This window comes from Acomys russatus, chromosome 6 (genome assembly GCF_903995435.1).
Source record: "Acomys russatus chromosome 6, mAcoRus1.1, whole genome shotgun sequence".
NCBI lineage: Eukaryota > Metazoa > Chordata > Mammalia > Rodentia > Muridae > Acomys > Acomys russatus.
The window spans coordinates 29,637,264-29,660,852 of record NC_067142.1 but is presented as its reverse complement, the minus strand read 5'-3'; the positions used below and the strand labels follow the sequence as shown (position 1 = coordinate 29,660,852).

Below are 23,589 nucleotides of genomic sequence, written 5' to 3'. Positions count from 1 at the left end.
AAGAATGGGAGGATACAAGGGACGGGATAAACATTGAGATGTAACAAGAATAAATTAATAAAAAAAAGAGATACCTATTTTATTCTTGAATAAACATTTGGATTGTTACAACTCAAAAAAAAAAAAAAAAAAAAAAAAAAAAAAAAAAAAAAAAAAAAAAAAAAAAAAAAAGAAAAGAAAAGAAAACCAAAGGAGAGGTTGGGATGTCTTGGAAGTGACACCTTTCTTCTGAAGTAATGGTGAAGATGTTCCCCTATCCCTGCTCTGTGTGACTGAATAGGGGATAGAGGGTGGAGAATTGTGGAATCTACAAACCGTTTTTGGAAGTCTGCCCTTATTTTGTACATGCTACGTGCTCCTAGCTGAAGAGACATGGGAGCTGGGGACCTGGGGAGTGAAGACCGGAAACAGCAATGGCTAGATTTGTATGAGGAGATAAAAATCACTGCCTGGGAGGCATGTAAACTTGACTAGGCTTTATGAATAGGATCTGGAAAATTCTACTCAAAATATGCACTGAGGTTTTTAATGTTTGCTTCCATAGGTAGATTTCTGAGCACAGTGTCCACCTCAGAGACAATGGAGGGATGGCGACCTCAGCGGGGCATGATGACCTGTATTCACTGAGACCAGAGACCCGTTCTCTGTGAGTTATTTCATAGTGTGTGTTCCATGGATCCTATGAACCCAATTGTCTTAATTATGAATGCCTAGGATCTGAAAACCTTTGGAGTACTTAAAACAAATGAAATTCCTTCTAATACTACTCTGGGAACTCTTTAAGACTGGTCCCCATGCAGCTGTAGTTTAACAAAAGTTCTAGGCCAGTTAAAAAGTCTCCTAAAAGAACGAGTGAGCCTGGCCTCCGAGTGAAAGCCCATCAGCTAAGAGGCCTGTCTTTGGAGATCTTGGCTCCCTTTTCTTCTGCTTTTTGGAACATGTCTTCTTTAAATTAAATGTCTCTCATGTTTTTTTTTTTCCTTTTGGTTATTGTTGTTGTTTCTGTTTTTTATTATCCCTAAACTCTGATGTCAGGAAAAGCATAATCACCTTTCGTCCCCAAGGAAACTGAGGAACCGCAAAGGCCTGCGCAAAGTCCACCACTACGGGCGCCCAGCCAGCGTCTACCCCCTCGTATGTCACTCTCCTGCTGAGCCTGGCAGAGTGCTCTGGACAACCACTACTCCTTACAGAGTCACCCAAAGCATCGGGCCACACTAGTGTCCTGCCTGGGAGAGACCATCGGAGACACATTTTAAAGTGACCTCTTCGGAGAATATATGCATTTTTAGCAGAGGGTAAATGCATATATATTTAGTAAAGGCAAGCGGACTGGCAGACAAGAGGCTAACACTTATAAGCACCTTGGAATGCAACCCACAAGGAACACCCCTTGTTGCCTAGTTTGATGGAAGCAGCGGACATTTGGACAGCTGCCTTTGAGAGAAAAGCCATTGGAAGGCGGGGCAGCACTATCAACCATCGATGAAGAAGCGGTTACCAGATTTGTTGGCGGTACGGGCATAGCTACGCAGAGTCTCTTCCAGGCACGGTGTTCAGGTTAACTCCAAGCTCACCTGGTGAGCACCTTCAGCAAATCCTTCTCTGATGTTTACTCCCAGGGAAACTTTCAAAGTCCCCAGACACTCATGGCAGGTGCTCAGAAGGCCGTCACCAAAAGAGTGCTTATGGAGACTGCTTTTCAGCTTTTCTCAAAAGTTCTTCCAAGTTTTATTATAAAGAGCTTTCATTTAAAGTATAAGTTTAAACCCTGGCATATGGCAGACATTTTACTACCATAAACTTTTTATTTTGGTGGAAAATAGAACATCTCTAAACTGTCATCCTTTAATGCTGTTGCAAGCAGTTTTAATAGAATGAGCTGCCGTGAAAACATCTATTTGGGTGTCTGCAGGCAGCTCCTTTGAGGCAGGCAGTAGCAAGCGTGTTTCTTCAGGGCTGTGGCTCGCTCACTTTACCTGTAGAATGTACGGCACCTAAGGTGTTTTGGCATAAAGTGGAAAGGACAACTCTGCAAACACAATGTCAGCAGGAAGTAAATGCCACGGAAAGGAGACACCGACAAGCTATTCCAGCCTCTTAGATAAGGAGAAAGGCTTGGAGCTTTACTGGAAGCGTGGGTTAGACTCCAATAGCTAGTCAAAACTATGGTGTTTTTTTTTTTTTTTTTTTTTGTGTGAAGGGGTCATACGGATTAAACTGTGAAAAATACCTTTGTTATACGGAAAAGTTTTATTTAGTGAATGTTATAAGCAAACACACAGGACAACTACAATGGCCTAAGAAATGTGACCAGACAGAGTTGACTGTTGTTGGGATAAAACATCTGAAACAGTGACACGGATTGACACACAGTATCTCAACCATGTGTGTGTGGAAATGAATGCGGTAAAGAGGAAAGAGTAGACTTGATTGTCAACGGAGGAGCGGATGGGACTGGCAAGTGGCAGGTGTGAGAGCACACGTGAACAATGATAAAACTGCCCCTACCATGAAAGGAGAGAAGCCGACACTTTAAGCTAAATATCGATACATGGCACAGGCTTTGGGATTGAGTATGTGATTAAACATATTGATTAAACTCTTGAGTAAACATTTTTAAAACTTAATCTAAATAGAAAAACAGATTTAAGGTGGCCAGATTTAAAAAGACACTTTCCTGCTGTGAGACAATCAAGACAAATGATTTGCATTGATGTGGCACATGTTAGTCAGTCCAGGATCCAGGGAATAGCAGAAGATGGAATTAAGAGTTGTTTGGGTTCTGGTCAGGAAAGACTTTAGACAATGGAACCTGAGTTTATTAGTAAAAGGAGACATTACTAATGGCTAAAGGAGAGAGGTGACGGTTGCTGGAGGTATGTTTTAGGAAGACCAATGGGCCACAGAATGAAGGAGCAATAGTGTGTAAATCCAGATGTGGATCTTTTATGCAGCGTGAGTAGGTCACTTAACACACAAAGGAGAAGAAATTCTACTGGTATTTTGTAATTGGATCTTCTCAACAAGCATGGTGGTATATTCTTAGTCCCAGTGTTGGCAAGGTCAGCCTTCTCTGCTAGGGCCTAGGAAGAAGGGGAAGAGTGAGGGAGGGGAAAGGTGAGAGGGAGGGATAGAGAGAGGCTGACAGAGGGGGAGAGAGACAGAGACAGAGACAGAGAGAGACAGAGACAGACACACAGAGAGAGGCAGAGAGAGAGAGAGAGAGAGAGAGAGGGAGACAGAAAAAGAGAGACAGAGGCAGACAGACACACACACAGAGGGAGAGAGACAGAGACAGAGACAGAGAGACATAGAGGCAGAGAGACAGAGACAGAGGAGGGATTGGTTTAAAAAAAAACCTCTTACCACCAGAATTCAGAATGTCAGGCCTGGAGTCATATATATATATATATTCAGAGTCTTATTAAATGCGTTCTGCTGGAAGAGTAGACTAGAGTTTTAAAATGTGTAAGTTGTAAAGAAGGGAGAAAATATTGAAGGATGTATTCATGGAATTACATGAATATTCTACATGCATAAATATTAACAACTACATGCCAGTTTTTAATTTCTTGGGTATAACAGTGCAGAGGGAACAACAGAATCTACGTTGGGGATGAGGCTCTGGGTGGCAAGGATGTCACTTGTTTTTATAGGCCCATCAGGAACCTTGAAGAGCATTGTCTTATAGGCCGTCAGTGCCTTCCTGTGCTCTCCCATGGCCTCTAGCACGTCCCCTTTCTAACCTCTTCTGGCGGTGGGTACCTCGGTAGACTCTGAGACTCCTAGAAGTGTTCCAGCCCTCATTTGTTCATTATGACTAGATGTTCGCAGTGCTTGCCAAACTTACCAGCTGAAACACTTAAGCTGGTCCAATCATTTGATCGAAGGGGGAATCGAAGTGCTGGAGACAGCACTTCCCACTACAACACTCTGGAAATACTAGCTGGGTAGAAATTTTATTTCTAGGAATTCAATGTTGATCACTACAGGTGGCAAAGGGGATAAAGTCATCTGGTTTTCCACCAATTTTAACTGACCGAAAAAGCAAAGATGTAAAAGTCTATGTAGCCTTGGAAATAGAATCTGAAGATAAATATACAGATTTGAATCAAGATTAAAACTTGAGTAAAAATTCTCAAGAAATATTCTACGGGACAGACGAGGAAGGTAAATATCTCAGTTGGGAGTTAAAAAAAAAAAAGCCAAATAACACTTTGATCTCATAAAAAATTTCTTGAAACTGTTGCTTCGGAAGCTAATATGATATTCTTCACATGCCTTAAAATATTCAAATTTATTTATCTGTATGTAGTCTCGAGAACTGCTCATCAACTAAAATATATTCTGTACAATAAACTAATTAGAATTTCCAGAGAGTAGGCAGTAGGGCTAACAGTCAGTTGCAATGCAGGGGCCCTGGAATGGACAACTCGTTAGATGTGAGCGGTTAATGTTCTCTTGGTTAACTGGAGTGCGTTAACAGGGGGGAAACAACTGTTTGATGTACCCCAACTTCTAAAACCAAGCCAGAATAAGAGCTAATAATAATTAAGACTGATTTAATAACTAGAATTACCTAGTGTGGTGTTCTCAGATTGGCAACTGATCAGAATTGTCTGGGGAGTTTATATGTGTGCAGAAGTCGTGGCCACACCTAAAAGTAACTAATTTCAGATCCTTGAGTGTGGAACTCAGCATTGGTTTGCAGGAGATGTCTTATATGCACAGTGATAAGCTCACATTCCAAATCAAATGCTAAGTGCAAAAGTGCCCAGACATATTTTTTAATATCTTCTAATATTAACAAAAAGCCAAATAATGTGATATCTAGTGGTAGCAATACTGTTAAAGATCCCATATTTCAACTGATAATTTCTCATTTTTTTAATGATCTGGAGATCCTGTCATTTTCATCAATATTAAAAAGTATGGTTTCCTTTTAACATGCCACACACAAAAACAGGAGGTATACAGTTTTCATTCTTTGGTACTTACCAAACGAGATAGGAAGTAAATACTAGGAAAATCATGATAAGAAAACTGCCACCTGAAACGCCATAAACCCAAATTTTTACTCGGCCATCTGTTTGAGACAGAAATAACATAACAACCTTAGCACATGAAGTCTACAACATTTAGGAGAGAAAGTGCACACACAGAGTACCCTAATGCTTGACCACCCAAAGCTGTGTTTAATTCTAGACCTGAAATGGGCTCCTCAGCTGGCTGATTACTCAGTGGGAGAAGTTAGCCATGTTTTGGCACGATCTGTGAGATACCCCATGGACTCAGATGCTCTGTCCTGAGCATCACAAGAATGTGGATTATTTACTAGAGAGATACCTGCAACAATGGTCAGAAAATAGAGGCTACAAATTTGAATAAGAGCAAGGAGGGGCACATGAGAGGGTTCGGCCGGAGGAAGGTGCGCGGTGTGTCTCATAGGTGCACTGAAGTGGGCTACTAAGCCTGCTTTTGTGGCCTAGGACTAGCACTAACCCACTCACACTGGTTTAGTGTGCCTACAAGACACGTCCCACACAGTTGAAACATGATCATGATTTTACGGTATTCCATTTATGGGCATCTCAATCAGTCATGTAAGGGGGGTCACTTGCATTCTTATGTGTATGTATGCGCAGGGTGGATTATTAAGAGAACAATTTCAGATCAGATCGTGTGGCAACTAACTTTACTATGACAGCCTCCATGTGCCCTGAGGGGCTGGTTCCGATATGCTCTTACCATCAGAACCTAGAGGTGATTACAAACTGACCAGGCTAAAGAGTGTTTTGGGGAGACTGTTCTGTGATTGCAGAACTTGCCATACAAGTGTGAGGAGGACTGAAGTTCAGACACTCAGCACTCATGTAAAAGCTAGGCCAGCACAGTGGCCCGCAATCCCAGCGTTGGAAAGTCAGAGGCAGGCGAGCCCCAGAGCAAACTGCTAGATAGACTAGCTGGCCTGGCAAGCTCAAGGTTCAGCTGAACACCACTGCCTCAATATATACGGTGGAGAGCAATGGAGAAAAACACCTGATGACAACTTTGGGCCTCCATACACTTGTACACACAAATACACAAGCATTCACACAAGCACATGTGCCCCAACACATAAAAACATGTACATACACGTGCTGCCATAGCACATGCAAAAACACCTAAAAATGTTGCTATATCTACACATATAGATCTATACATATATATGTACATATATTTAGAATGCATCTATACATCCTCATGTGTGCATGCATATACATTTTTGCATGTGTTTATATACCTGCATACATGTGTATTTGCACATTCACTATTATTTATCTATACAGTGACACATGATTGTTTACACACACACACACACACACACACACACACACACACACACAATATTGCTGGTGCTGTAGTTAGATCCCATAGTCCACTCACAGATTAGAAATTAAGGATCTCCCCTCCTTGCCCCCCTCCCCCCGCCCCTCTCTGTTTTTTTGAGACAGGGTTTCTCTGTGTAGCTCTGGCCGTCCTAGAATCCACTCTGTCGAACAGGCTGGTCTCAAATTCAGAGACCTGCCTGCCTCTGCCGCCCAAATGCTGGGATTAAAGGCGTGTGCCACTGCCGTCCAGCAAGGATCTCTTTTGTATATGTGGAGATTCATTTCAGTTCTAATCATTTTCCTGAAATTGCATGTGTCACAGATGAAAAGTCTACATGGCATATCATCCCCCCTCCCCATTTAGATCTGCCCCTGCTTTGCTCTTAAACCTGAAATGTTTTAAAAATACCTTTGGCAATAAGGGAATCAGAGGTTGAGTGAGACGTGCTGCTCATTCTGAGGAGCCAGTGTATAAACCTGTTTCTCCAACAGGATGGAGCATCCTTTGCACCTGGGCTGTGTATTTTGCTTCATAGGTGGTCCCTAACAGGTGCCGTCACTTAGGTGGCTTTGCCTGGTACAGGTTAGTGTGAGAGATAGAGATACTTGCCCACTCTACAGAGTGGCACGTGAAAGTCTTAGTTACCTGCACCTCCAAACTCACACTTGTCACTTTCTGCTGTGACCCTGGTGAAGTTACTCGGTGCTGCCAGTTTTGGTTTTCTTAATCTCCCCAGCAAAGCCGATGGTGTTTGGCACTCAGATGGCATTCGGCACGTTTTCTTTCCTGCTCCTAATAAACACTAATTTCTCAGCCCTAGAGGATGGGACGCTAGGCAAAGTGGGTGCCACCACACTGAGTTTATAGGCAAAGGAACTGAAGCAAAGCAGGTATGAAGTCACACTTGTTTGAACGCAGATGGTTCAGGCCGCGGTGCTCAAAAGGCCCGCTTCCCTTGGAAACGGGGTCTCCCTACCATCTCCCCAATGTCTCTAAAACCACAACAGGTCTGGGGGGGGGATTTCCTGTAAGTTGCTGTGATTCTATTTCAGTTTCCTCTTTAATTTTATTTAAACGCACAAATCCAGTTAGGGAAACAGCAACATTTTCCAAGTAAAAGACAGTTCTCCAGGGTACTGTATGTCCCTTTACTTCACTGCCTCCTGGACTATGATTGACAGGCCAATAAGCATGCATGAAAAACACTTTATGCTCAAATAGGACCATGCATCCCAAACCGCTCAAATAAGCGAAACCCTGAGCGGAAACCATGCGCTTCATCCTTCTTCCCTCATTCCTTCCTTCCCTCCATTCTGTCCACAGCGACAGATGGTCACAGTGACAGCTCACTGGAAGAAAGTTTGCGTCCCTTATTCACAGCGGAAACACACCTGGGTCAAGAGGTTGGAGAGACCATCCTTTAAAAATATCATGTATTTTGGAATTCATGGGTCTGTTTTTTCCAGAAAGGTTTTTCACATCAGCCTTTCTGTCCTCCGAGCCAGGGACCTTCATGCAGTAATCCAGGAAGCCGCTTGATCTCATTATCTCTGTGTATCCCTTCTCACAGCCACAGACTCCGCCCTGCAGCACAGAACGCACACTTGTGGTTACACGGGAGCTGTGAGAGTGAGTAAAGAAGTATTCAAACACCAGTTAAATCACCTAATGTCTGCCTTTGATGTGTTTTGGAAACGTGGAGGGTTTTCCACAACTGATTTACCAATGGGATATGTGATTCCGTTTTCTGCATCCAGTGTCAGCACTAACTCGCTAGGCATTTTTAATGTACTTGTAGTTCAGACATTTTCCAAGCATGACATCATAGTTCTTTGAGAACAGGGTGTGTTACTATGTTGCTTCTAGTCTTTTAAGATGTTTATATACCATTTTTTAAATCAAAATTTCATCTTCAACTTTCCCTCCCTGGTTTCAGACGCCGCCCACAGGTTTCAGTTTCCCTTCACACCGCAAAGGAAAGCCATGGGTCTGTGCAAAGGTTTTCTTTGCATTAGGTGATGCCTGAGTGCTGTGATTATCCCAGATGCCTGATGCTTTTATCACTCTGTGTCATCGGTGCTTAACTACTTTCTGCTCTTAGGGTGGAGATCCAGGTGGAGGAAATCACATATAAGAAAAAGATGCGCCCCCCTCTATTACTCTTCATTGTAGTATCTCAAGTGTCGCACTATAACACATCCCTACTTGACATCATGACAACGCGTCCTTTATATTTGCTTCTGCAGTTTTTGGTCACTTTCGTGTGTAATGGGTGTCTTTGACAAGCTGACAATGATGAGAAATGTTAGACAAGGGTTCCTATGTGTCTTGTGAAGTGAATCAGAAAATAATTCCTCTTAGTTCAATGGACAGACCCTGGAAAATCAGAGAAAAGAACGAGGGTGTGATTATCAGCCTTCACGACTCTGCCTTTACGGCGCTGTAGGTATCATTCACCTTCTGGCCTTTTCTGAACCATCATCTCCATTTCTTAGAGCCACTTAAGCAAGTCCTCATCAGCTAGGCTTGCTGGGACCATCAGTTGTTGACTAAATTTGATTTTAAGGAGCAATAGTTACTGAAACTGAATAAGGCACCTTGATGCTCTACAAAAGGCCAGATGGCAGCCAGAAAAGCAAGTGCTGTAACTAACTGCCCACTGTTCAGTTCAGGATGAAGCTATTGCAACCCTCTGCATCGTCCGTTGAGGTAAGGCATCACATGGTGGTATTATTGAAGGCATCTCTACAAGAGGAATCTCTATTGTTATTCTGAGGGAAGAGTTGTATCCAGTTTGTTGTAGTCACCAAGGGTTTAGGCAGAGTTATTTATGTTTTATTAACACTGTTATCTATAAGGTTAGGGAAAGGTTTTGCAAACATTTTCAGGAAAAACAAATACATACTTATTTATTTATTTTGTTTTTGTTTCTATCTTCTGCAAACCTGGCCATGTCTTTTCTGCAGTAAAGAATTAATTTGTCTTGAATTATAAAAGTCAGAACATATGATTGGGTTCTTAAGTTAATTTCATTATATTGCTTTTCAGTATACACACACTGCAGAAAGAAACCTGCCTCTTTAAGATATGCAACACAGATTTAAAATATTATATATGCATTGTAACTAGTAAGAGCCACTAGTTACAATACAGTGCACATTTTATATCAGTTCCCAAGCAGAAGTATTTGGAAGGAATGGGGAAAAAAACCCAAAAATCCTGCATAAATCATATATATATATATATGCACACACACACATGTGAACACACACACACACACACACACACACACACACACACACACACACACACACACACACATTTTTCCAGCCATGGCCATATGTTTAACTCTTCTTTAGCAAACTAAAGTTTTAACTCTGTATAAGTGTTTCGGTACAAGTTTTACAAAATATATTTTATCAAATATGAACAACACATACATATTGCTCAAAACAGTTCAGTTGTATGAAATGTTGAAAATAGAATACACACAGTAACTAAAAATTTATTGATAGACAGGTGAAAGGCAGATTTAAAAAAGTGCAGCCTTGGCGGATGGTGTTCTCTCTCCAAGTGCCTCTAGATGGCGATATAGGCACATAAGATTGCTGCCTGGTCTTAGGTGCACGCCCCACGCTGCGCATATAGGTACATGTTGCTGAAACTATATTGCCTGCAGGGCAACCCAGAATGTGACTCACCTGTGTGCAGTAAGAGAAAGGTTTCCTGCAAGCTGGAATGCATTGCCGAATAGCAGCAGGGCGAGCCTGAGGGGAGCAGCCTCCTACAAAGAAAATATCAGTGTTATTTGCTTTATCTATGAAAATCATATTTAAAAGTTTGCTATTCCCCCTCAAACTGGGTTCACAGTGATTATTGATAACATTATTTTATCATGGCTTAAATGTATACGTCAGCCACGTGCTACAACTCTGGCTTATTAATCACTCTAGGAGGTGTTTAAAATGAGACATGTATAGTGTTTCCCACCGAGAGTGTTTCGTGTGTCTATAATTGAGGGCAAAGCCTATGAGCACCAGGATCAGTACAAGAATTGATGAAATCTCCAGTTATGTTTAAGAGCAGCAAACACCACTGCTTAGAGGCTCATCCCATGTGGGTCTGGTTTCTCCAGTTCTTGAAAAACTAGGCACAAGGCTGATTCCAAAAGCCGAGCAAAAGAATGTCATCACTGTTCCATGGGCCACAGTGACAAGTACTGTGGCAAGGATTTTTATATGAACCAGGCATGATGAACATACACAGTCACATAGGATCTGTCCCTTTAACATGTGTGCAGAAGTGAAGGCATGAAGTCTAGACGGGCAGTCCGATGCCTGGCACAGCACTTGCAGGTGTTATGTACACAGCCGAGTAAACAGAAGGAGTGAGGCGCGTCTTAACAGCCTAAAACCCACCCTTGCACTACACTGTGTTTGCCTTCCTTGAATCAAAGTGCTAATAGACACGAAATAAGTTTCAAGATAATTAGACTGAGAAGTTGATGCACTTAAGGGCAGTGTGTAAACTGTACTCATATGATGCCAGTCGAATTTATAGGCTCTAGCTTTGCGGTGCAATGATTGTCAACCAATTACACTTTATGGTGTGGCGGCTGGCAAATGGGTTTCAGGCTCAAGGCTATATAGGAAGAGGGAGGCTTAGGCATTTCCTGGGAATGAAGCAGCTAAGTTGTCACCACTGCTCAAAAGCTAGGACAAATAACAGACACCAAAATTAGAAACCCAGCAAAACACAAAACCACTGCAGTCTAGAGGTAGCACCTGGGAGTGGAAACTGGTCATGTGGACTTTGGTAGTGACGCCCACACTGTACCTGCCTGTTTTACCATCATGGCTGGGGAGAGGACATTCACTCTTTACAGCAGTGGTCTCCAAAGTGGATTGCTCTAACTTGCACCGATTACAGAGCATGGTTTTAAATTTTAAGAGTGAAATTGGGTTCTAGTTATATTTACTAGGTGATCTTGATGGCCCACGCTTGCTTGTCTGATGGCCTCATGTGTGCCATGTACTGAGGAGGTCCACTATGTCAGCAGAGCCCCCACCACTGGGTAAGCTCTCTGCTTTTTTGGTTCCAGGCTAGGCATGTTTACAGAATACTTAGTTTTAACAGCTTACAGAATGAAAAAAAAAGTACCTCAAAATAAATTACTATACGGATTAAACTATGGGTTAATACCAATAATGTAAAGGCATGTAAACAGGAAAAAGGCGGGGCCACAATTCTCCTGCCTTTGCACACTTCTCCCAGCCTTGCATAAGCTGTTTGTCAGTTGCAGTACTAAAGAAAAATCAATGTTGATTTAATTTGCTTTGACAAGAAGACATCAGAAAATCTTTCAAATTATTGAGAAAACCGTTTGTACAATCAAATTGAACCCTCTTTTAAGAATAAGGAATCTTTCCTTCAGACTATTTTTAGGCATTAAGTAATTGCCCTAACCAGGAAAACATGCAGAATCAGCCTGCAGTGGGCAAATAGGAGCACTTACAGTTTCTCTTTGCATCATTAATGAAAAGTATTTCAATTTAAAAATGGTGTGTTTATCAACACTTAATTGCAGAGTAGTTAGAGCACGTGGGACTGGAACTTATGGTTATCCGTTCAGTGTGGTTACAAAGATGGCACATGGGTTAACAGTTTAGGGACCGCCATTTTATAAACTAGCCTGCATCTTCCTCAGGTTTATCTGAGATCATGAATTTAGGACCACTTTACTGTATTCTGACTGGATCTGTTGGCTTATATATTCTATGAGTCTTCACATGGAATTGTTGATTTCACAGACGGGAGTGAGGGTCTAATGAAAACCCGCCACGCACATCATCTAAGCCACCTGCTCTTCAACCTTGCTTCCATTTGTAAGTGAATTCCTCAACAGGAGCACACTGTGAGAGCTTTTTGAAGGCTCCGTATGAATCTTAGGAAGGAATACCTGTGACATTAAGGCCATCTGAACGCTGGCACCACACAGTCCGCTCATTATTGTTCCAAAGACTGGCTTTCCATATATAGTGGTAACATTTGCCACCTGCAAGTGAATTATGAAAACAGCAATTCTAGTACATTTCTCTTATCAACAGCGTAAGCATCACCCATTTCAAGGCAGAGCACTGAAAAGTGGTCCTGGTACCTGTGCACGGTCTTGTTTCTAGGACCTGTTGGGGGCAGCTGTCTTGATTCTCGAAAGACTGGATTATAAAAGTCCTTGACCTAGATTGGCGTCCCGTGGTCTCGAAGCTTCTTCCATCAATGCAGGTTAACTCACATTTGCTCCACTCAGACCACGGGGTTATGTGGCAGTCTCCTGGAGAGTCACACAGCACAGGGCAGGAGAAGCATTGTGAAACCAGGTGCTGGACATCAGCGACCAGAATGGGGCACGCAAGGAGGCATGTGGTGGAAACGTAGGAACATGGACAAGTCCAAATATTGGCAGTTTTCCCAGTCTAGAAGCACTAATATTGGTGAAATAATTTATAGTTTGGTCTAGTTTAGCAAAAGATTACAGATTACCATAACTCTCTTTGAAGTGGAAGCTGTCACAAGTAGAGCATATGGTGGCTGCTAGATGGGGTCTGGGAGAAGTTGGTGGGAGGAAAACAGAAATAAGAATATTTTCTATGACAGGGGCTATTTTCAATAAAAGAAAAGTAAAATAAATATTTTAAGGAGATGTAAATATTGTAATGACTTAGCTTCCAACATTGTAAAACAGATGTGCCCAGAAGCCATGGAAAAGATTACTTAAGTACACTGTGCATAGGCATATTTAGTTGTAAATATAAACATATGGAATAGACATATGGCACATAACAAATATAAACATGTACATGTGAATGATGTACACATAAAATATACATGTGCATATGTAACATGGAAATATACATACATACATATACACATACTGTATTATAAATAAATACTGTGAAACTTAAATCATTCACTGCAAGCTAAATTGCATTGTTAGTATCAAAATAAAACAATCACTTTCTGTTTCTAGTAACGACCTTCAGATCTACACAGAAGCTGAGGGCGTACAGAGTGAACTCACAAGCTCCTTGTTTCACTTCCGTCAATCTCAAGATCCAGGCAGCATTGTGAGTGTGGGGCAGTGTGGAGACATTGCTGGACCAACCTGTTATCTCGATACTGACTCCACTGCTCAGTGAAGCCGGTGAAATGAGTTGAGATTCTAGCATAGGTTTGTTTTCAAAGCCAGTACTGTTTTTTTTCCCTTACTCTGTGTCTTTCAAAATGTTGCTATACAGTTCAAACGCATTAAATCTAACAAATAACTCAATGTTGATGTGATAGAGCTTTTCAAGGAAAAAACTCAGTGTAAATAAAAATAAAAAAATAAAATAAAATAAAATAAAATAAAACGAGATCACCACTGGGGGCTCTGCTCGTTGCACACCTGGGCAAGGCACAGAGCACAATTGCTTCAGGACTCCTTCTTGGAAGGGCACTTCTCCACACAGGGCATCCTCCACGTGGACAGCTGTGTGGGATATGGAGCCGTTGTGGACTACACAGGAAAAGCTGCGCACCTGGACTCCTTCCCCACAGTCTCCACCCTGAGAGAAAAAAAGGATGTTCTCAGAATTAGCCAGATAGTTAGACTCTCAAAGTTTTGGTCCCCAATGAAACCGTAAGGACACACAGAGCAGCTTCTTTCTCTTTAGAATTCCTTCTTGACCACTGACAACAAAGCATCACTGAGCTTCTTGGGTTGACAGGGGAAGTGACATAGAAACACAAACACATGCTTTGGAATGCATACATCCCCAGAATAAGACCATTTATTTTGTGATTTGGGTAGAATTGCCAAAATGAAAAAAACCTGCATAATTTGCCTCTGAGTACAAGAGAACACAGTCTGATCTACAGTCATCTCCCAGAGAGCATGCACAGCCCCGGGGTATGAATTTCTCTTTTATTTTCCTAATTTTTTTCTTGTACAGAATTTGGTTCTGTCTCACACAGATCAGATTGGGATTCAAATACAACTCTGATAATTCTCTGTTGCTGTTCGAAGTGATTTTGCCAGCTCAGCTTCTGTCTTGAGTAATATCCTTTGAGGATGTTTCATGCTAGTGTCACTCAGGAAGCTGAGCAATGGGGGAAATTTATACAGTGCCTCACTGAAACAGAAATGTAAAGTAAAAGGCTTGGTGGTTACTGAGCTCAGCCATCTATGGATGGAAATAGTCCTACTCTAAGGCTTTGGCAGATACTCGTGAGATGGATGTCTCCCCAGGATTTCACGTATTTCAGAAGAAAGTCCTTTAGAAATTTGGATGACTTCAGCTGACAGCTACACTGCCTCACATATGCTTAGGAAGCAGAGCTGGAGGCGAAGCTTTAATGTTAAGGAAGCCCTGTGCCAGAATAGCAGTGGGGAGGGGCAGGTAGAATGGGAGCCAAGGAGGAAGGAAAGCAAACCCCAGGCAATGCATTACACACAGGGCTCAGCATCACAAACAGCTACAGATGTGTCTTGGTTGTTCATAATACCTTCCAGGTATGGGATCCCATGCCTCAGTACCACCCATAAGGGATAAAGAACCAAAGGTGTGTGAAGGGCAGGAATTCAGGATGCCAGAAGCTCTGAATCCTAGTCTCACTGACCACTGTTCATCAGGGTATCCATTTCCTTACATAACCAAACTGAATTTGTGTCCGTTAAGTCTAAGAGCTGTTGGAGAGCTAGTTTTCAAATTCTTCTTGCTATTGTGACTACTCTGTGTGCTTGCCTGTGAAGAGGTGGGGCAGAAAAATGCAGATATTGCTTCATTTGATTGCTTCATTAGGTGACAGCCTCACAACCCTCTACAGTAGAAACTTGGGTTCCACCCCTTTCTCGCTCCTTCCTCTCTACTGAGGATAGATGCTGCACTTCCTGGATGCTCAAGACTAAGGTGTCAGTAGGTGGTTCCTTATAGATGAGACTTCTGCACATCCTCAGTGGCAAAGGACAGTCCCCTTGGTTCTTTTTTTCAGGATGATAAGACATTTCAATCCCCTCCTAGGGATCTCACTCTTCTCTTATATTAGTGGCCAGTCTTCAAAGTAAGAGTTGTGAAGAGCCCAGACACAACACAGTAGAGTGAGATTCCCACACTGGATCTATCATGATCTTATCACTACTAGGATTGCTGGTATGATATCACTTATTTATGGAAAGTAACAGAATTTTAGGCCTAAATGCATTTTTTGACAGAAGAAGTGTAAAATCAATTCACAGCACAACTTTCAAAACAAATGTTCTAATAAAAATTCACTTTCCAGGTGACCTTGGGAGAAGAAATCCTTTGGCCTGTCACTGTTGGCCCCTCGGGGGCTCACTTCACCTATGGACACTTGATTTTTGACAAAGAAGCCAAAACCATACAATGTAAAAAAGATAGGATCTTCAACAAATGGTGCTGGTCTAACTGGATGTCCACATATAGAAAAATGCAAATAGATCCATATTTATCACCCTGTAAAAAACTAAAGTCCAAGTGGATTAAAGACTTCAACATATAACTAGACACCCTAAATCTGTTAGAAGAAAAAGTGGAAAAGAACCTTGAACTTATTGACACAGGAGAAAACTTTCTGAACAGAACATCAATAGCTCAGGCTCTATGGTCAACAATTAATAAAAGGCACCTCACAAAACTGAAAAGTTTCTGTAAGGCAAAGGACACTGTGAAGAGGAAAAAAAAAAAATGACAGCCTATAGGCTGGGGAAAGATCTTCATAAACCCTCTATCTGACAAAGGGCTAATATCCAAAATATAGAAAGAACTCAAGAAATTAAACATCATCAAACCAAATATACAATTAAAAATGGGCTACAGAGCTAAACAGAGAATTCTCAACAGAGAAACATTGAATGTCTGAGAAACACCTAAAGACATGCTCAAGGTCCTTAGTTAGTTATCAGGGAAATGAAAATTAAAACGACTCTGAGATCCCATCTTACACCTATTAGAATGGCTAACATCGAAAACTCAAGTGACCCTACATTCTGGCGAGGATGTGGAGAAAGGGGAACACTCCTCCTGTGCTGGTGGGAGTGCAAACTTGCACAACCACTTCGGAATCAATCTGGTGCGTTGCCAGAAAATTGGGAATAGTGCTACCTCAAGACGCAGCTATTCAACTCCTGGGCATAGACTGGAAAGGTGCTCCAGCATACAACAAGGACATTTGCTCAACTATGTTCATAGCAGCTTTATTTGTAATAGCCAGAATCTGGAAACAACCGAGGGACGTCCCTCAACTGAAGAAAGGATAAAGAAACTGTGGTACATTTGCATAATAAAATACTATTCAGCTATTAAAAACAAGGAACTCTTGAAAAATTCAGGCAAATGGAGGGAACTAGAAAAGAGCAGGCTGAGTGAGATAAGTCAGAAAGACACACATAGTATGTACTCACTTATAAATGGATTTTAGCCTAACATAGAAGTCCTCTGAGAGACTCCATCTAGTAGCTGTTTGGGTGTTCGGGACAGACACTGGAACTTGCAGCTGGACCTTGGGCAGAGAGCTGAGAGTTGTATGGAAGAGGGGAGGTGGGTGGGGAAGGGGAGGGGATGGAAGGACACAGAAATGTCGGGAGAGCACTCAGGCCATCGGATCTAGACCCAAGGGACTTGTACAAACTGATGCAGCAAGCAAGGACAATGCGAGCAGAGTACCTAGACCAACTGTTCAGATGGAGCTGATGGACAGGACAGCTCATTCTCCATGGGTGTGGGGAGTCGGGGAGAGAGGGGATGGCCTCTGACATGAACTCTGGTGCCTGCAGTGTGATCACTGCCCCTTGGCAGGGTGGCCTTGGTGGCATACAGAGGAGGGGGATGCAGGCTACCCTGATGAGAGCTGATAGACTGTGATCAGAAGGTGGGGGAGGAGGCCCCTCTCCCCCTGTCAGAGGTCTAGGGGAGAGGAATCGGGCAAAAGAGGGAGGGAGGGTGGGAACTGGAAGATAAGAGTGAGGGGGTTTAATGTGAATAAATAATAATAAATAAGTAAAATTTTTAAAATTGAAAAAGAAAAAAGAAAAAAAAAAAAGAAAAAATTTACTGCCCCAAATGGAAAACAGGAAGAATAAACTACATTTCCTCATTGGTGGGGAGTGCTCCTTCTAATGTAATATCCGGGTGATGAGTCTGTTGAATTTTATGGGTGCATTTTTGTAAACGAATACTAGGACTTTGCGTACTTGGAGACAAGTCTAAAGGTGCTTCAGCAGATGTGGGCTTTGAAAGTCTTGATGCCTTCAACTAATGGGGTGAATTGAGGAGCGTTTCCTCTGACATCCCATCAGGCAGCTTGTGTAGCAGTGCAGAAAAGGAGCCTGCCCTGGGGATCATCTTAAAAACCAAAGTAAACAGCGATAGGCTTCTGGTGTGTATCCTAGGATCAGCCCACATTACACCTTAATCCCTTATGCTTTTAAGGGCAGCTACCACGTGAAGAGAAATCAGCATCACAGTGGCAATTCCATTCGGAACCAAACACTCCCTTGCGCGGAGTTTACACACTATGGTCTGAAGGCAGACTAAAGCTTCTTAGCGTGAGATAGTAAACGGGTCATCCCTCACTCACCCTCACTGCCTCCACCATCAGTGGGGTTTTGTATACATTGAATTTTCACCCCTACCTCCGATGTGAACAGGCAGATGACACTAATAAACACAATCATAATTTCAATCAAATTTATGGTAGCACATACAATTCACCAGCTCTTAATTTATGTTAGGTGCCATGCCAAGTATTCATATAAATTATCTAAAAAATATCTGCAAGAATCAATGTTCTCCATTTTTGGATTTGACCAATCGAAGATTAAAATTTTTGTTAAAAAACAAAACAAAACCCAGACTTCCAGATTAAACAGGCGTAGGTTTTTTTTTCTTGTCATTATTCCTTATGGTATATAATATAACAAATGTTTGCATACCATTTGCCTCCTAATAATTAGCACTATGATTAATGAAGAAATACTAATGTATACAGCCAAATGAAGAATATAGGTTATATGCAAATTTACATGAAAGATTGGAGCTTCTAAAGCTGTTGATATTAGTGATGAGGGCATTTGGGAGTCAGTCTAGTTCATATTTACATCATTTAGATAAGAAAATGATGCTTGGAGTGTTTATATAATTGGAAAGAAGAAGCTCACAGCTAAAACTTGCTAGAACTTTGAGCAACAATACGGTTGCTAGACTCCAAGACCTCCACTCTTTTTTTTTTTTTTTTTTTTTTTACTATGAAAAATAAAGACTGACTTGTAACACTCAGGGTGCCATTCACAAGCCTCCATCAGCACTGCCTGATACTTCCTGAAGTCAAGCAGCCATTGACATGCTATTGCCACCCTCAGTGAGAGACAGGGAAGCTTTGGGGGAGAGTCAGTCTTCCTTTGTGTGAAAGGCCTGCAAGCATTTTGACCAGCAATACCAAGAACTTAGCTATACATTTAAGAAAAGATAACATCCGTGAAAATATTCTGAGTGCTTATTTCAGAAGAGGCAGCAGGCCTCAGGAAAGTCAGATGCATCTGGACCTCAGGACAGTCAGCCCAGGTATCACCGAGGTGGTGCCTTTCTCTTGTGCCTCTGCTTTACTTGTCTTTTCTTTGGAGCTATCTTGCTTTTAAGCGACTAACTTTATCCACCAGGTGGAGGAATGTGGCAGCCAAGACTTTGTGATGGCAGGATCTTTATTTTTCTGTTGTTGTAGTTTTTTTTTTTAATTAAATTTATTTTCTCATATATTACACCCCGGCCACAGTTTCTCTTCCCTCCTCTCCTCCTAGTGCTCCCTCCACCCCACCCCATCCACTCCTCCTCCTTCCCTCCAGCAAAGGGCACACTCCCAGAGAGATCAATGAAACGTGGCATATCCAATTGCAGTAAGACTAGGCACCTCCCTCATATTAAGGCTGGATGAAGCAACCCAGTAGGAGGAAAAGGGTCCCCAAAGCAGGCAAAAGCATCAGAAAGAGCCCCCTCTCCCTCTGTTAAGGATTCCCACAAAAAAAAACGCCAAGCTGCACAACTATAACATATACACAGAGGGTCTAGAGTCTCAGTGAGCACCTATGGGCCCAGGTTTGTTGATTCCGTGGGATTTTTGTGGTGTCCTTGACCATTCTGGCTCCTAAGATCTTTCCTCCCCTTTTTCTGCAGGATTTACCAAGTTCTGCCTAATGTTTGGCTGTGCGTTTCTGTATCTGTTTACATCAGTGATTGCAGGTTCTTTAACCAGGTTCAAATCACTTCAAAATCATGGGAAGGGACTTTGACTGCCCTTGTGTAGGTGGGTACCCAGGCATGAAGTGAACTGGAAGTCTCTCCCTGAGGACATGGAACGCTAGTGGGTAGGACTCACCCTGGGGCCTCTAAATCAGTGCCTCAGCAGGGAAGCCACCACCCTGCACCCACACCAGTGCCACCACAGACCACATTCACTGCCCATCTTTGTCCCTGTGGTTCTGACAGAAGCTCAGCATGACAGCAACAAATTCTGTTGGGCATTTGCATACCATGATTCGGTGAGACAAGTTGCTGGAGGTTATCAAAGACTAAACGGCTGCTGACACGCGAGAAGGAAAGAGGAAAGTGCAAAGGCAGAAGAGGAGTGCATGCTGGGTAAGACTTGGAGGGTAGCCATTCTCTGCCCCTGAGCTTCTCCCTTTTCTCACACCCGCCTCTGTTTTTGTTAACTTTATTCTCCTTTGCCCTATAAAGGCTCCTTAAACCCCTTATTTACTCTTTCAAAGTTGTCATAATTAGAAGGGGAACCATTTTGTCCCTTTTCTTGGTTTCAGTCATTTCAGATAGTGCCTCAAGTTGCCAAAGACTTGAGAGAGATCATCAGACAAGCCGACAAGGTTTAAGTACTTAGAGCTATCGGGTTATTTCTGAGTTCATCAATTTGCATGAATACCTTATCTTGGAAAAACAAAACAAAACAGGAATACTCAACAAACATGACACATGATTTTGGTCCTCTGAGACTTATTATGATACATGGGTGTGTAATTTCTGCAGGATTACAAAAACTGCTCAATATGCTATCCTGGCAGGGCACTAAACATCTTTATGGGAGTACTCTGTAGGTTTCTTAATGTGTAATCAAAGTTACTGTTGCCTAATTAAATATGCCTCAGAATATGAGCTGAGGGATAAACTATTAAAAGACAGAAGTAAAGAAAATCAATACAGCTTTTCTTAAGCCAGAAGTCAGAGCTAACATGTAGTAGAAGATCTTTGCTGACCAAGCACAAGCTCAGCGTCTGCCACATACGATGATGTCATCAGGCATTTATATTTAAGGTCAATAAAAAAGTAATTATTGAGGAAAGGGTAGTAACCTTTCTTCATGTAATGATATTAGAATGTTGCTTTCATCCACTTTTCATCTTCTGCCCATATGCAAGGCATTGTCAAAGCTGAAAGCTAACTTTTAAGAAACACAACCCAAAGCAGGCTGTGCATTTCTACAGAGTCAGAGTCTTGCTTAATTAAATAATTCGTTGATGCTCTCAGCAAGCAAAGAGAGAGAGAGAAAAAAAGCAAAGAATTTTTGAGGATGCCAAAGAGATCGGCAGTTTTGTGACCCAGCTTATTACAATCAGTGCCTAATGAATGGCTGTTTACTTTCTTAGCAGTGTCACTCTGCGTGACGCTAACTCACTTCCCTGCATTTTTCCATGTTCTCCATTGTGTTAAAAATAATATGTGCCCAGAACCTGGTGCTGCATAATTTATTCAATTACTGTATTTGATGAGACAAGTGCTTTGCACATACTGAGAAGCATTCTCTAAGTGTCATTGCACGACCTACCTCCAATTTACATGTAGACCAGTTGCCAAGGACCCAGCTGTAGCAGGGGGTCACTGGGCAGGGCTTCTGCTGGGTGAGCTCTGTGGGGCATCGCCGTCCTTCTCCCTGGGTTGGCATAGTGATAAACCGAGTCCGGCTCCTTCGACCTGAAATAATAGGCAAGGTGTCAGTTATTGGTTACAGTTTGGCTTGGAGATGGGGGGAAGAATTCTTGCCTTGTGTGTGTAAGTCTTCATTACATGACACTGATCTTGGGCTTGCCTCACTCGTTCTCTGGTTTCTGCCATTTCACTTTGGATTTCCAGAGACACAAACTATCTCAATATTGATATTTCAAAAGATCTGAAATTCTGCCCAGCTTCTGCATCTGTCAAACAGGCTGGCTTTTATAAATGTTCTGATGTCTATTTACTTAACAAATATTTATTTATCAATCTTTATCATGATCAAGGCATCTTGCTATGCATTAGCTTTAATGGTAAATTAGTCAGATATATCTTCTGCCTCTAACAGGGGGTGCAGATATTAAACATAAATAGAGAAAGTCCCACATTTTTGTCTGTTGGCATCTGAATTAGTGAGGTATGAATGTCACATGAGCCAAGCTACTCTAAGACATTGCACAGGAAGGTCAGTTTCCGCGGTTCTCTGCAGTTTTCCTTGGTTAATTCAACACAAACAATTTTTCCTGGAGATTGGGGATCCATTTCTTCCTTCACTGAGCACAAGGGAAAAAATTGCAGGTTGGCTTATGTGGAAGAACCAATGGTGTTTTAAAAATATATATGTATATATATATACACACATATATTCCAATAGATGTATTCCATGTCACAATGAAACGAAAGGGTGAATAAATAAGTGGCTGAGGAAATAGCAGTGTCTCTTCATATCACAGATGCGCTTCCATAGTAGGCTCAACGGAAATGTGAATGGAGTGACCCCAACTCTTTAGCCTTATACTTTCTTCTGTTTCATGGCCCCTTCATTACTGGTTTTCTTACTGACGAATACAAGACACATTTAGTTCAACTATTATCTAATGTGATTCATCTTATTTGTGCATATGATATTATTTCTTTGTTACAAAGTAAATCATGCTAGTATATTTGGCACATGTTAAAAAAACATCAGAGTCTTATGGGAGTATGCACAGAAGCATGCCCCCTTCTCCCCCATGCTAGAATGAATCAGAGACAATTTTCATGAAAAGCTGAAGTTGACACAGAAGAGCTATAAGCAGGCGCACCATGAGAAGAGAGGTCTGTGCACGGAGAGATGAGGGGGTGTCTCAAACTTCAGGGAAGGAGTCAAACCTGACTACCTGACAGCAGCCACAGGGCTAGGACGATTGTGAGGAAGGGAAGGTTTAGAGGAAATTCTGGGGTCTTTTAGATAGAAAGATTCTATGTGCATATCCAAAGAGAAATGGAATGATGCTTTCATAGCATTCACTTGAAAGCCTAGAGTAACATACTTTCATAGGACCAGATCTCTTACTGTCAATCAGAATATTATCACAGACTTTAGTGGTCAAATAAATCTCTCCTGGATGGGTGCGGTGGTGTATGCCTGTAACCCTGGGAGGCAAAGGCAGGTGGATCACTGTGAGTTCCAGGCCAGCCTGGTCTACAAAGTGAGTCCAGGACAGCCAAGGCTACACAGAGAAACTCTGTCTCGAAAAACCAAAACAACCAAACCAAACCAAACAAACAAAAAAACCAAACAACAAGAACAACAACAGCAACTTAAATCTCTCCTTGAAGAAAGTTGAGAAAAAACCAGGTATTTCCTGAGAATCTAAATTTTTTTGATGGTTGAAACCTGTCACTAACATTGTACTCTCTATACATTTAAGTACTAATTGAAAAGAGTAATACCTGAGGGGTGCTCAGTGGTAGAGCACCTTCCTAGCATGTGTGAAAACTTGAGTTCTCACTAAAAGACAGTTGCTGAAAATTTCTTATGTGTTTATTTCATAATTTAAAATAAATATCTACATTATATTAATATTTAAAATGTATGATAATATAATAATATCAAAGTGCTATTGAAGTGGTACCGTGTGCTTGACAATATTCTAAACAGCTTAGATGTACTGACTCATATAATAAAACAACCCTGGAAAAAAATCTGTTGGAAGATGGTCTTATGTACTTTGATGCTAATTTTTTTTTAATTTTCAATATTTTATTTTATTTTAATTTTTTTATTGATTCATTCATTTTACATCTCAATAGTTATCCCATCCCTTGTATCCTCCCATTCCTCCCTCCCTCCCTCTTTCCTCCTACTTCCCTCCCCTATGAATGTGACTGAGGAGGGTCTCCT

At 41.7% G+C, this 23,589-nt stretch overlaps 1 protein-coding gene across 1 annotated transcript in view; it reads right to left on the bottom strand.

Annotated features, from left to right (window-relative positions):
* Positions 1-23,589, bottom strand: part of Thsd7b (thrombospondin type 1 domain containing 7B) — an 839,983-nt gene that overhangs the window by 2,960 nt on the left and 813,434 nt on the right. The window contains exons 21-27 of the mRNA XM_051147323.1: positions 21,259-21,404; positions 13,820-13,979; positions 12,533-12,706; positions 12,335-12,430; positions 10,077-10,159; positions 7,767-7,959; positions 5,002-5,089 (exon numbers count right to left, since the gene is read on the bottom strand). Of these exons, the coding sequence (XP_051003280.1) occupies positions 5,002-5,089; positions 7,767-7,959; positions 10,077-10,159; positions 12,335-12,430; positions 12,533-12,706; positions 13,820-13,979; positions 21,259-21,404 (940 nt within the window). The remainder of the gene's footprint in view (positions 1-5,001; positions 5,090-7,766; positions 7,960-10,076; positions 10,160-12,334; positions 12,431-12,532; positions 12,707-13,819; positions 13,980-21,258; positions 21,405-23,589) is intronic.